The sequence below is a fragment of the Amblyomma mixtum genome, chromosome 8 (genome assembly GCF_055824585.1).
Source record: "Amblyomma mixtum isolate Tamu chromosome 8, ASM5582458v1, whole genome shotgun sequence".
Taxonomy (NCBI): Eukaryota; Metazoa; Arthropoda; class Arachnida; order Ixodida; family Ixodidae; genus Amblyomma; species Amblyomma mixtum.
In genome coordinates, this window is record NC_143019.1 from 31,887,956 (window position 1) to 31,901,270 (window position 13,315).

Genomic DNA, 13,315 nt, shown 5'->3' on the forward strand with positions numbered 1-13,315 from the left:
TTCATTGCCATCAAAATGCGACCACGACGGCGTCGAGACTAAGATTGTCTTTTAATGCCCTTAGAGGACTGAAAACCTGTACTTGATCGCGAAAGATTTGATAAGCTATGTATCCGTTCTTCTTTTGCGTATCGGCTGGACTGAACGAGAATAAAAAAAGCGTGTACCTGCAGAAAAATATTTGCCGACGACGTGAACCAGTTCAGCTACACTGTTACGGTTCGTTAACCATCTAGGCAGCTTACAGGTGACAGGGAAACCGCTATTCTTATTGGCCGGAACGCCGGTTTGGGCACCCAGAAAGCAATTGTGGAAAGACTCGCGAAAAGCGAGGGTTAGTTCACTTAGTGTGGACGCGTGATTTGAAGGCTGGCAGCGCAGCGGCAGCTGCCCGCTACAGAAAGTATTCTTCGTGGGCCCGTTATGTCTTATTTGAAACCAACAATTCTGTCCGAGCAGTGATATCTAATCGCTGCGGCGGCTCACTCTTATCGGCGACGATAGGAGCGCCCCGGTTAGCGAGCGTGTCGAACATGCGCGGCAACAGAGGATTGCGCAACGCCCCTTTTGCACGCAGTCGATAACGTTGCCAAGCCAGACGCACTCTTGTCTTTCGCTCCAGTCGTTTCCCCGTACGAACAGGTCTCCATTACGGCACACGCAAGACTGCAGTTTGAGCGAGCGGCTTCATCGCGCCGGCTGTTTTGGCAAGGTCAGTTATTTTAATTGTCCGTGAAGCCGTTGGGCCTGTGAATGCGTGTTTTTATCGTTTTCCGCCTGGGCTGTGCTTCTAGGTGCTTCCTCACCGCTCCGTATTTCCTTTTTCCCAGTCGTGGCTTCTTTTGCCAGGCATTATTTCGAGATCGAGAAGCATTAGTTGTCTGCTTTTTCTGACGGAACAACAGAGGCCTGCATAGCGCATAACAGCTCTTTTCTGTCTGCTCGATGCACTGCTTAGTTATGGTGGGCGGGAGAGAAGGGCAAACAGGAGGGCCTCAGTATGCTGACCAAGCGTGTTTTATATGTGCGCGTCATAGAATGAAAAATTGCAACAACAAAAAAATCAATTCTAGAATGTAAGTTTTCGAAGCGGCACATCGGTTAGGATAGACGCCGCAGTCGACGACTGCGGAGTAATTTAGACCGCATTCAATTATTTAGCCTGTGCTGACAACGCACAGCACAAAGGGAGCATTTTGTGTTTCGCGTCCATCGAAATGTGGCCGCGACGACCAGTATTCAAGCCTTGTCCTACATACTCGGAGCCTTCCTCCAGTAGTTAAAGCTATAGAAGCCTAGTAGTTTCCACAAAAATTAACTGTCAACGTTTCCTATGCAAGTGTATGGCGACGTTGGTATGGTCTTCTATTCAGCCGCAGCGAAAGCCGTTCGGAATAGTGAGATATTAATTCATGTCGTTTGCATGGCTTGACCTGGCATTGCACGAATTTCTCTGTGATACGGTGCTTATTAATGTGAGAGCATTATATGGCTCTTTCGCGTCAGCAAAAAGTGTCCGCAATTTTGTCCGCATGATTACGTCATTCTCTGAAGATAAATGTGTGAAAGGTGTGATTGTGTCAGATAGTGTGTGTTATAATGTTGCCGTGGGGAAAATGTGGTTATCATGAGTAACTAGTTAAGTAAACGCGAAAAAACGCGCAAAAGTGCACTTAGATGTCAAAATAGCAGTGCACATTGGTATAGTGTACTATCGTGAGCAATATGAGCAGGAACACAGGAGCGCGTGCGCGATAGCCTCGAACCCTAATGGCAGCGAAATGCGGCGGCCGCTGTACGAAACAAAGTGGAAAGGGCGCCACGGTTCCGCTAACTGCCGGCACTCCCGCCTCGTTAACGTTGCTGCGCAGTGGCAGCTGATTGCATGTCATCGGCTGCGATTATGGCACGCAGAACGTGGCAATTTGTCCCCTGCAGTTCTGCGCAAAATGCTTCTCGCTCTCTCTATTTCTATGATATGCGCGGGACGTATGGCAGTGATACCGCCCCCATACTGTAGCGCGTGTAATAGCATTCACGCCCAAGTAAAAGCAACATTGTTTTCGACACATTGCCACGTTCTGCGTGCCACAATAGTCTTATCATCGCTAGCAGCCGCTGACACGCAATCAGCTGCCGTTTCGCAGCAGCGTCAGCGAGGCGGGAGTGCCAGCAGTTAGGCGAACCGTGGCGCCCTTTCCACTTTGTTTCGTACAGCGGCCGCCGCATTTCGCTGCCATTAGGGTTCGAGGCTATCGCGCTCCTGTGTTCCTGCTCATATTGCTCACGATAGTACATGGACGTAACAACAGCAGCGGGCGTCGATATAGTATGTGGACGTTTTGCTTTTGCAATGCTCCCATGCAGGTCGCCGCAGTTTTTCATTTCTCATACACACGCCAAATGTAGTACACTTAACTCTAAGCCGAGCAGCTGAGCATAAGCTGGGCATTCGGTTACTGTTCAATAAGATTTATTACGACCAGTCTTTGCGGCATAGATCTGCATAAATATGTGCGAACAGGCGATACGCTTGGCCGTATGGAAAGCAATGTGGCATCCATTCCTGCAGACGATTTCTTGGCCCTTCCAAGTGCACCAGCATGAGCAAGCCATTAATTTTTTTTTTAAAGTCAAAGAAGCTTTGGATGTATATTTTTAATTCGCAGTGTTATAAGAACACTACAATTCTTGTTTGAAGCCCCTTTTGAGCGTGTCATCTTCCTACACACGTCTCACTGCTGAATTTTTTGTAGCTTCTTTGCCTTTCACATACGACCTGCTCGCGTTGCTTCTTTTGTAGCTTTCAATGCGTATAATTACGCGTATACGGTGTCATACCAGGTGTTTCACCTAAGTTGAGCCAAGTCTTACAAACCACTGCCACTGCGCATATGGGTGAAACCAACGATATAATGTTTGCAGACGTGTTGCTCAACCCTGATAATTTTCTCAATTTCATCCAATTCTTTATTTAGATACTATTAACTACGTGAACGCAGTTATATTAATTTTAGACCCCCGTGTTTTGTGCAAACTTGTAGACGCCGTTCAGGAACAGCCGATACCCTTTATTATAGCAGTGTACCTACTCAGCGAATTTTTTTTTCTGAAAAAGCTACGAAATTGAAAAGAGACTATCAGGTGCCTTCCCTCTTGCAATAAATTATTGAGGCGCCACCGCTGATGTTTCGACCGAACAAAGCGTACGCACTAATCGAGTCGAAGTAAGCGGTCACTGCAGTCAAGGTCAGCCTAGCAGCGCCTTCGTTCGGAACATGTGATGAGAGCGCGCCGCCTTCCAGGAGTTATAGACAAGCTATCTAAAGCAGAATTCAACTAAGCTTTTATCAGGCATCCCGCCGAAAACCTAATAGAGGAAGGGAAAGGAATGAAGGTTGTTTGCTGAACGCAGCTTCTGCATATTTCTTCCTTTTATCCTTAGACACTCGTCAAAAGGATCGGAGGCCGCTCACGTGGGCATGATCAACGCGCACGCTTCGTTTTTAAAACGACAAGTCGCATATCGGAAGCGCTACAATACGCTAACTGAACAGCAGAACCACATGGTTCTTCACATTTTTTCGGGAATGAATACTGAAAAAAAGAAAACACGAAAAAGTTACAGGGTGTGTTAAAACCTCCTTGTCATAGGGCCGGCTTTTTTGGGGTGCTTTCTAGAGCTTTACGAGCCTATGAAGGTACCAAGTTCGCAGAGGTCATCATCATCATCGCATACCTCATCTGTCATGTAGAGAGATTCTATCGGGTGTGGTAAATGTCGCACTAATAGTCCCAGAATGAGGCCCTGTGGTTAACATCTTTAGACGCACGCAACCGGTACGTAGGTGCAATAGAGAGAATACAATGCTTCTGAAACCCATCCAGAATTTTAATAAATGCGCTTCGGTCTCAATGAACAGAACACATTTTACATTATGCATATTTGCTGATTAAAGAAGTGTCAAGATTTTAAAAAAAACTGATTTTGCAACAGGAACGGTAAGAATATGTCTACGGTTTCACCCATCCACTATGCAACACTTTTCTTTAAACCTCGTCTCAAGTTCGGCTACACCCTGAGCAAATGTGCAATAGTAAACACTACATCTAGCTCTACTAATAGTTTCTGCTCCAGGATTTGCGCGACTGAAAACTAACCTCTCTCAAATCAAGCACTTGAAAGGTGTCATTGAAATTTTGCTTTGTTTCTGCTTCTCTCACCAGGGAATCACCCCAAGCGTAAAAATGGCGGCTGAAATCTTCCGGGTTATTGAAGGACTGTATCTGGGCAAGCACTTCCCGGACGACGCGGTTTTCTCCACTATCGCATACAAGCCAAAACCAGGAGACATATTTCTCGCAGGATACCCGAAATCTGGGTCTACATGGACTCATCGCATCATCTACAATATCCTGATGGACGCGGAAGACCCCAAAGATCCCCTGGACTATTTCATCCGACTGCCTTGCCTTGAAATGCAAGGTGCCGAGGCCGCACTTTACGCTCCGCGGCCTTCAGCCTTTAAGACTCATCTTCCCTTTAGCATGAACCCTTACGCACCAGAGGCGAAGTACATCTGTATTGCAAGAAATCCATACGACACCTGCGTCTCTTTTTACTACCACATTAAACACATGCCGGCGTACAAATTCGACAGCGCCACTTTCGACGAGTTCTTCGAGCTGTTTATCCAAGGTCGAGTTGATTACGGGGATTACTTTGAGAATGTGATGTCCTGGTACAGACACCGCAATGAGCCCAACGTCCTTTTCGTGACGTACGAGGAACTCAAGAAAGACACGCGTGGACATGTTCTCAAGATCGCTTCTTTCCTCGGGCCTGAAAGGGAGAAGAAGCTGAAGGAAAACCCGGAACTCCTCGAACGTATTCTCGAGAAGACCAGCTTAGAAAACATGAAGAAGACGTTAAACTTCAGTTCCCAGCAGCATGCCGGGCTTGATGCGTCAATGCTTGAAAGAGTGAGGCCGGAGCTGAAGAAAGGACTTTCCACTTTACTTGACTTCATCAAAGTCCCCATGACTGGCGACTTTGTGCGGAAGGGACAAGTCGGCGACTGGAGGAATCACTTCTCGCCTGAACAGATTCGACGAATGAAAGAGAAAATAGCGAAGGCCACAGCAGGAAGTGACCTGATGAGTCTCTGGAAGGATGTTGACCTTCCGTGAGTGTACAGTGCTGTGTTTTACGATAAGCCTTGAAATCCCTGTAAGTGATAACGACAGTTCTTGCTCCCGATTGCCTCTTCATGGCAGGGTGTAGTGATTTTAAACAATATGTAATCCAATGCCATCCAAAACTACACAAAGTCATAGAGGGAAAAAGCGCAAGATTTTTTCTAGTCTCTCAGGCAAAAGCCTGCTCTGCCTGGGTACACGGCATCAGCTACAATGATATATACGGATGTAGAATCTCCCGAGGGTATTCTGAATGTCATTTTGCCACTGAAAATGGAAATCTACTGCGCAACCTGCGCGCCACACGCAGCGATAATGGCGAGTTTAAGGCGAGTTTAAAGTTATTTTGTGTGTGTGCGGACTGTAATAACTAAACAAGGGTCAAAATTTCTCACCAGGCGTCTTAACGCTAGTATTGAGAAGACCAAAGGAGAGGTGTGCTGGTACAATGGCCGAAGTGATTCAGCAATTCCTACAAGCAGACACGTTAGGCTGAGCCCTGGAAGGTCACAACTTACAAAATAACGTATTGCTTTTGAACCAATTAAATTACAATCACATTCAGCCTGAAATGTTGATGAAAGACGGCAGTATTTTAAAATGTGTCCGACATTTTTCTTCCCTTTGTTGTTCCTCTGGGCCCTTTGTCCTCAGTATGTAAATCATTTGCGTTTTTTTAATAAATTTATGCTTTATTTCGTTTTTGCTTGACTGAATGTTTATTGCGTATGCTTCCTCGTAATCATTATCAGTGAATAGCACGAAGTTGCAATGACAGGTGCCGCTTATGACTGTTGCCTTTTTACTCTCGTTCAAAGAATCTTAATAATCACGGTGCGAGGTAGCGTGTGCCGACTGCGTAGCAAAGCGATTGTTTCAAAACAGTTACGCATCTAATCAACACTGCAGATGCTCTTACACTGAAGTAAGCTACGTAAAGAAATTAATTCAGGCAATAAAAGCCAGAATCGTTGCCTTTCGCCCTTTACGGCTGATGTAAAACGTGGCAGGCCAATGTATCTTTTCCCGTCAGCTACCGTGCGGTTGAGCATGTCTGTCTACCTTCAGTGAAATTTCTGTTGCATTCTAAAATCTGACGAACATTTGCTGCTACGCAATTCAAAATAAGTATACAACGTTTCTATTATTCACAAAACATTTGTTTCTGAAATGCATGAAATAGGCATATTTTATACTAAATAACTCATCAACGTATCTCTGAAACAATGAAACAGTTGCGATTACCCCTGGGCGCTTAATAAAAGCCCAGAGGAGAAGTATTTTTCGTCTCTTCTCTGAGCTGCGGGGCAAGAAAGCAATGATTTTCAATGGACGAAAGTTTTGACCTTGTTTATTCATTTATTTAATCGTACAGATCTACTCGCAACACTTGAAGGTATTACCACAAATGATTACAAAAACAACGTTCATCGCATCGACAGCTTCATATTTTTTGCGAACATGAAACAAAAATTTACTTTCTTTTTTTTTTACTCCCGAAGCATCACAAAACAAGTCATCGGGCTAATAACAGGTGGCTGCGAAAGAAAAAAAAAACAGGGAGTCAGTTAAAAAAGAAGCACCATTATAGCTAGGCTCAAAGGAGCATCAGCATTCTTGTCAACCGCCGTGTTTATTCTATTCAGGCTCTTCCTCTAAATTCCGAAACGGGCGGTAGCCGCAGTGCCATGGCTTTTAATAATAATGACAGGTTCTTACTACCGTTCAGCACCGCGTATCATATTCGACCGGAACGTCCTTCCACAGGTTCATTACATCACTTCCTGCTGTTTTCAAACCTATGTAACGCTTCATTTTGGCGATATGCTCACTGTTGAACACTTGTTTCCAGTCACCCACAACCCCTTTGCGCGCGAAGTCACCCTTCATTGGTTTGGCGAAGAAGGTTTTAAATGCCTCGAAGCCTTTGAGCTGAGCCTGGTTCCAGTCTTTCTTTGACGGAGTGTTGACACAGCCGCTACTCTTTGGTTCCGCATTATCTTCCTTGCTGCCTTTCGCATCGAACTTGGCATTCAGAGTGTCTTTCATGCTCTCAAACGAAACGGCATTCACTATCTTCTCCAAAAGGGCGTTGTCTTCGCAAAGCTTGCTTCCGTAAGGCTCTCCCATGAACTCCGCGACACGGAGCACAGCGGTTTTGGTGTCGCGCTTCATGTCCTCGAATGTGAGGAACAGCACATTGGCGTCATTGCGATGTTCGTACCAGGAGAGCAGGTGGTCGAAGTAGTCGCCGAAGTCAACCTTACCTGCCACGAACATGTCAAGGAACTCATCTAATGTGCCATTCTCGAAGTGGTACATGGGGAAGTTCCTTGTGTGGTGGTAGAAGGAGACGCAGCAGTCGTAAGGGTTCCGTGCCACATAGATGTACTTAGCATCTGGCGAGTAAGGATGTATGTGGAAAGGCAGGTGGGTCTTGTAAGCTCCGGGTTTCAAACCGTACGTAGCGGCGTCGGCTCCTTGGATCTCGAGGAATGGCAGACGCAAGATTGCGTCGGTTTTATCGTCGGGTAAGTCTCCATCCATGAGGATGTTATACACAATCTGCTGCATCCACGAAGTGCCGCATTTAGGATAAGTGACAATGAACAGGTCTCCAGGCTGCGGCTTGTAAGCCAGCGTGGAAAGGACGGCGTCTACAGGAAAACTCTTGCCGATATGAAGACCATGAATGTCTCTGAACGCCTCGCTAGCCATTCTTGTTTTACTCGGTTCTTACGTTGCACGCAGGGGCACGGGTTAGGTGTTAGCTTCTCGCTGAAAGGCCATAGAAAAAAATGAGCGGCACAAAAAATGACACCATCTTCTTTTTCGGGGTTTCACAAAGAATGAAAGAATGAGCTTACAAAATACATAAACAGCAGGATTTTTTTTTACAACTAAGCAATATTCTAGGGAAGTGTTCAGTTCACTTCAATTTATTACCTTAAAAGTCCATCAGAGGAGGAAAACAAACAAGTGTTTCTCTTTTATCCGCAATTGTTCTCGCAAGCTTAGTTGAAACGTTTATTTCGTGTGAGGGCCCCTCGTATTGCGAACGATTTTACTTTATCAATCTTTTCATTCTGTTTAGCCTTTCACACTTTAATGCTAAGCCAAATGCGCTGAAAACCTGATTTTCTTCCCGATACTCACTTCTGGAAGTTTTTTTTATGTAAGGAGCGCTTTTTATTTTTTTTAATTTTATTTTATAAAGATTGCGAGAAACTTCGATGCGGTCTCTGCACTGGATTGCGCTGCTAGGCAGCGTTTTGTGCATGACAGAGCTGTAACAAAACAAATACTATTATCTAAAATAAAGTACTGAAGCTTATAATTGTTGGATTTAGGTCTAAGATTATACTGCGGAATTGCGGGACGACCGCATCGATCGAAAGCCGGAAGTTTAAAATTTCAGAATCGGCATTTTGGTTTGAAACACTGAAGGTGAAAATGCGAATTTCAAAGCTCTTTATGTTGGCTTTCCTGTGTTTCATTTGTGTTAAAATTAGCCACTCCCTCTTTCAATCCGGAAAAAAAAAGAGATGCAGTCTTTGTGCATTAATATGTAGTAGTTAGCTTGATTTCGGCAACGATACGTCGGGCAGTGGCGCCAGTTTATAAATTTGGAAAGTAGGAAATCCATCTGATAGAGCTTTCAAAGGCACATTTCTGAAATTCTATATTTCAAACCACTATGCCAATTCAGGAAATTGATTAAATCACTGGCCTTCTATTTCGGATGCCAAAAATTTCACAACCTGCTCTTGCTCCCTGTAGCCACATGCCCATACCGCATCGGCGTATTTTTTAATCCCTTTAAACTAAACATCTGCTAGGATTTAAAGATCTCTCCATATATACGCTTCTGTCGGAATACGTTTAGTGTGAAAACACCCTCAAATAGATCAGCTACTGTACGAACTTAGTTTGGCCAATACTTCTTGTGTCCACAATTATTGCCTTCTTTAAGACTTTCCGAGACAAAACAAGTGACCGCTTACGAACATAGCTAGAGTGAACCCAACAATCTTCGCTCTACGAACCTATTTGCAGTTACCGCGCAGTGACGTGTTTTCGTAACTTGTCCCGGCCCAAGTATGCAGCTTTGATGGTGAAGATAAGTGCTTTAGGGCAGAAAATCAAAGCTATCTCGATACATTGTTCCCGTTTATTAATACATCATGTCGGAACACGAATACTTTATTTTTTTGCTGCGGCGATGGGCTTCTCTGGATGAATATGATTGCTCGCAACATAGGTGTCTAAGATTTGCGCAAATAACTGATCAAATTCCCTGCACACTTTCCCTGAGATTTCTGTCCAATGAGAAAGGGCACTGCCAGCCAGATTCCTAGTTTCAGCTATCCGCATCTTAAGTCGTCGAGCAGTCGTCCTAGTCCCAGCATGGCATATTTTCGGGAGTCTCGTCAAGCCAAAAGTGCCCCTCTGTAGCTCTGAAGTACACTTAGAATACCGCGTGTACTCTAGTTTCTATGGATACGTCTATGTTCTGCAAGCTTCCACCGCATTTGTAATGATTAAGTCGGACCACAAATACTCACCCTTACGTCTGGTATCGAAGTTTTTGAGGAAGCTTCGCTGCGTTCGGTTTCAGTCGGCGTTGACCCGGCGTAAAGTACTGTCCTTTTTGCCAATCTCCTTCAGTAAGAAACTTTCGCTAGATCCCGCAGTCTCTCGCGGTTGAGTGAACAGAACTGACGAACTCCGAGCTAGGGGTCCAGAATTTGGATTGGTAAAGGTGCAGCTGTTGTTTTTGAGATCAGAAACTACAGCAGGACCGCCTGCAGGCAATATGCTTATTCCTATCTCTACAACACTTCTTATCAGGGAAATGGACGCGATCCGAATGCTGGCTTGACCGGTTGAGGCTTCGAACTAAAATAAAAGTTAAAAGTGCAGTGGAAAAAGATTGCTGCTTTTGCGAGCGACCCAGCTGTTTGTATCCGCCACGGGCTTTGCAAAGTTTCTTTTGTAGGGGCAATATTTTGAAGGGTTTTCTTTTTGCGTTGTGTTATTTGCCCTATTTGTCATTCTTTCTTACTTTCTTTCATTACGAAACCTGAAGTCAGAAGTGGTAGCTAGCGTAGATGAAGGGAACGAAGATAGCGTACACAGTGAGGGCAAATTTCGACAGCGCTCGAAAAAAGCACAGTACAGGCTTCTTTTATGCGCTTTTCGATAACACTACTACGACCTTTCTCCAGGTCAGATTTTCAAAAAGTGAATATAGCTTATAAACTAATCAATGGCTGCAGCTACGGAACCATATAATTGATTAGGAAGCAGTAATCTTTTTGGAGAATAAGAACACGCAGCAAATCGCCAACATTTCTTGAAATGTTATAACCGCGATTATAACCGGCATTCCAGCGTCACTAAGATGAAGTTATCGCTATCACATGAGTCTTTAGAATCCCGTCGTACCGTAGCACTTCTTTGCTTATTTCATAAAATGGTTTTCAGTCTTCACAGTCACACATTACCTTTGTCACGGCCATGTCGCACATCTCATCGCCTCCATAATCATAGCAGCTTTACGCGTATTTTTGGTCATACAAAAGCATTCAACATGTCTGCTCTCCCACGTGCCATAAACTATTGGAACAGCCTTCCTGACGATGCTACTAATACCAGAAATCCTGCTACGTTTCATGATAAAATAACCACAATCCTCGCCTAGTGTCTCAGTTCTCTGTATTCTTGCGAAAAATCTGTTTTATTGCTGCTTAGTGTGAACTAACTTGTGCACTTTTTAGCCTCACTGTCAAATTGTGTTCCATTTCCATGTTGCCACATTTTGAAACATGTAATTATTGTGTATTGTATTATACTCTATTTCTATTTTACTGAGTGCCTCTTGCTAACTATTGTATAAGGTTTCTCTTCAGTCGTTGTTTTTGTTTGTTTTTTTGCACTGTTCTCTAACTTCTATGTACTGCCCCACTCACACAATGCTCCAATGTAAAGGAGCCTGTGAGTAACTTCAATAAAAAATAAATAAATAATTGATTTTGGCACACCTAGAACGTCTACTGAAAAACTGTGAGAATAATTATTGTGATTGTTCGTGGTTTTCGTGAAGTGCTCAGGCCCGGGGAGGAGTGGTGATATGGCAGGGGGTGTAGCATAAGAACCGCCGAGGATGAAGATGAGAAATGTGCTTCACGCAGGCAATACTGGTAAAATACAACTTAACCCTTGAAGGCTACTGGCAAAAAAAAATGTGTTCATTGCGAACTCACAGCTTTTTCTTAGGGTGTGCACTACCTAGTACTAATTTCTTTGTTTTAGGTGAATTTATTATCCTTGATATAGCTAACAGCGTGCTTTTTCTTCCCAGCTAACGAAAGATGCGAAATATTTCTCATAACGATCAGCATGCTACTGTGTCTTCCCCTATTTCCTTACTCAATATTTTCCCAATTTTGAGAATATTTTCGCAGTCGATAAAAAAAAATGATATATGATTCCTAAGGCATTGCTTCCACAAGTCCTAGTATTCTGGTATTGTTTTTCTAACCTTCTCATGATTTTTAGGACACCGTGTACATGCGACTAAAAAATTACCCACTGGTATATTTATAATCCACTGGCGAAGCAACGAGGTGACAGCGCGTGGGCTACTGCCGTTTTCAGTTCTCTTCAAACTTTGAAATCCTTATTGTACTCTGGGCAACGTAACGCAAGAAGGCGCAACGATACAAGTTAGTAACATCTTTTTTTTTTATTCGCGCAGCTCTTTCCATGTAGTCGTCGTCGTCTTCGGTGTAACACGCCACCTGACTGGTTACAGGTCACCCTATCCCCTGGCAGGTGGTAGGTAGTAGCAGAGCGAAGCGCCACCTTTCACGGAGCGAGAGGAATGGATATTAGGAAGGTGGTTGCAATGCGAAGATTCCCGAGGATGGCCAGCAGCGTAACACTCCACCTGACAACCATGGCAGGTTGCTGCTGACAAGCTAGAAGAGAGGATTTGACTAAATAGGTCCCGGCCCAGAGTACGAACATGGCGGCCAAAAAGAAAGGCCCTGCGCAGAGATTGCACGTTCTCAAAGTGACGCAAACTTCCTTAGTCCAAAACCTCTCTCCATGAGTAAGAAAAGACAGCGCACGAAGCGATTGCAGCAGTTCCTGGAAAAGTAAAACTGACAAAACAACGATGCGCAGGAGAATAAGAAATCCAAGAATTTATTCCAATACACCGTACTAGGGATCGAGGTATTGTTATTGGTTTATTGGTTTATTGAGGTTTAACTTCCCAAAGCGACCCAGGCCATGAGGGACGCCGTAGTGAAGGGCTCCGGAAATTTCGACCACCTGGGGTTCTTTAACGTGCACTGACATCGCACAGCACACGGGCCTCTAGAATTTCGCCTACATCTTGATTCGACCGGCGCGGCCGGGATCGAACCCGCGTCTTTCGGGTCAGCAGCCGAGCACCATAACCACTGAGCCACCGCGGCTCAGAGAAGAGAGGATTTGACTAATTGAAGTAAGCAGCACGAAGCAGAGTCAAGAAAAGTAATCACACGAAGAACGCTTGCACTTTTTCCTTCAATTGCATTTCAGCACTGCTGACTTCCCTGCGACCATGTTTCCCCCTTGTTACCAATGCGACTGACGCTGCGTTCTGCGAAAACGAACGAGTCAGGTTTTTCGAGACAGCAACTTGCCATTAGATATTGAGATTTCAATCACTTAGAAAGGCACTTTCATGGTGTCTCTACTTGTGACCATGATTTAGCATATGGTTTTTTCTGCCAGTTAGACATTCACGTTCCTACAGAACTATGAGCCTCATGCGATTAATATGGCGCCTGAGCGGAGAGCGTGTCGGACAGCTTCAAGGCCACAATTTCCATGTTCAATGCATCGCTAAGCCTTGTATTGAAATTGGGCTCACGTTGAAAAAGCCTGTTTCACTTGCTTCTTTTGATATCCTGATATTTCTCGGCATAGTGCCTTTATTCTTTGCGAGGCGCGAGGAGCGAGGTGCGATCAATAATGCTCGAACTTCAAGCTTCGGCGCATGTAATGTTTAATTAACGTCAGTAGTGTCCTGTAATGTTTGAAGGGTGATCTCAAAGGATAA

General features: G+C 44.5%; 2 protein-coding genes across 2 annotated transcripts; one reads left to right on the forward strand and one right to left on the reverse strand.

Annotated features, from left to right (window-relative positions):
• The first annotated feature begins 579 nt into the window (after positions 1-579).
• LOC149331913 (sulfotransferase 1E1-like) lies at positions 580-5,901 on the forward strand. The gene is made up of 2 exons (XM_089556917.1): positions 580-712; positions 4,228-5,901. The coding sequence occupies exon 2, from the start codon at positions 4,249-4,251 to the stop codon at positions 5,188-5,190; it is 942 nt and encodes a 313-aa protein (XP_089413043.1). The 5' UTR covers positions 580-712; positions 4,228-4,248; the 3' UTR covers positions 5,191-5,901.
• A 728-nt stretch (positions 5,902-6,629) lies between these two features.
• Positions 6,630-9,933, reverse strand: LOC149331914 (sulfotransferase ssu-1-like). Its single transcript, XM_089556916.1, has 2 exons — positions 9,765-9,933; positions 6,630-7,977 (listed from the first exon to the last, which is right to left on the reverse strand). Exon 2 carries the CDS (start codon positions 7,915-7,917, stop codon positions 6,925-6,927), a length of 993 nt encoding a protein of 330 aa, XP_089413042.1. The 5' UTR covers positions 7,918-7,977; positions 9,765-9,933; the 3' UTR covers positions 6,630-6,924.
• Positions 9,934-13,315: the final 3,382 nt, after the last annotated feature.

Bases quoted from the DNA above. Each gene is read 5' to 3' on its own strand.
- LOC149331913 (XM_089556917.1), top strand. From the start codon at position 4,249: ATGGCGGCTGAAATCTTCCGGGTTATTGAAGGACTGTATCTGGGCAAG.
- LOC149331914 (XM_089556916.1), bottom strand. From the start codon at position 7,917: ATGGCTAGCGAGGCGTTCAGAGACATTCATGGTCTTCATATCGGCAAG.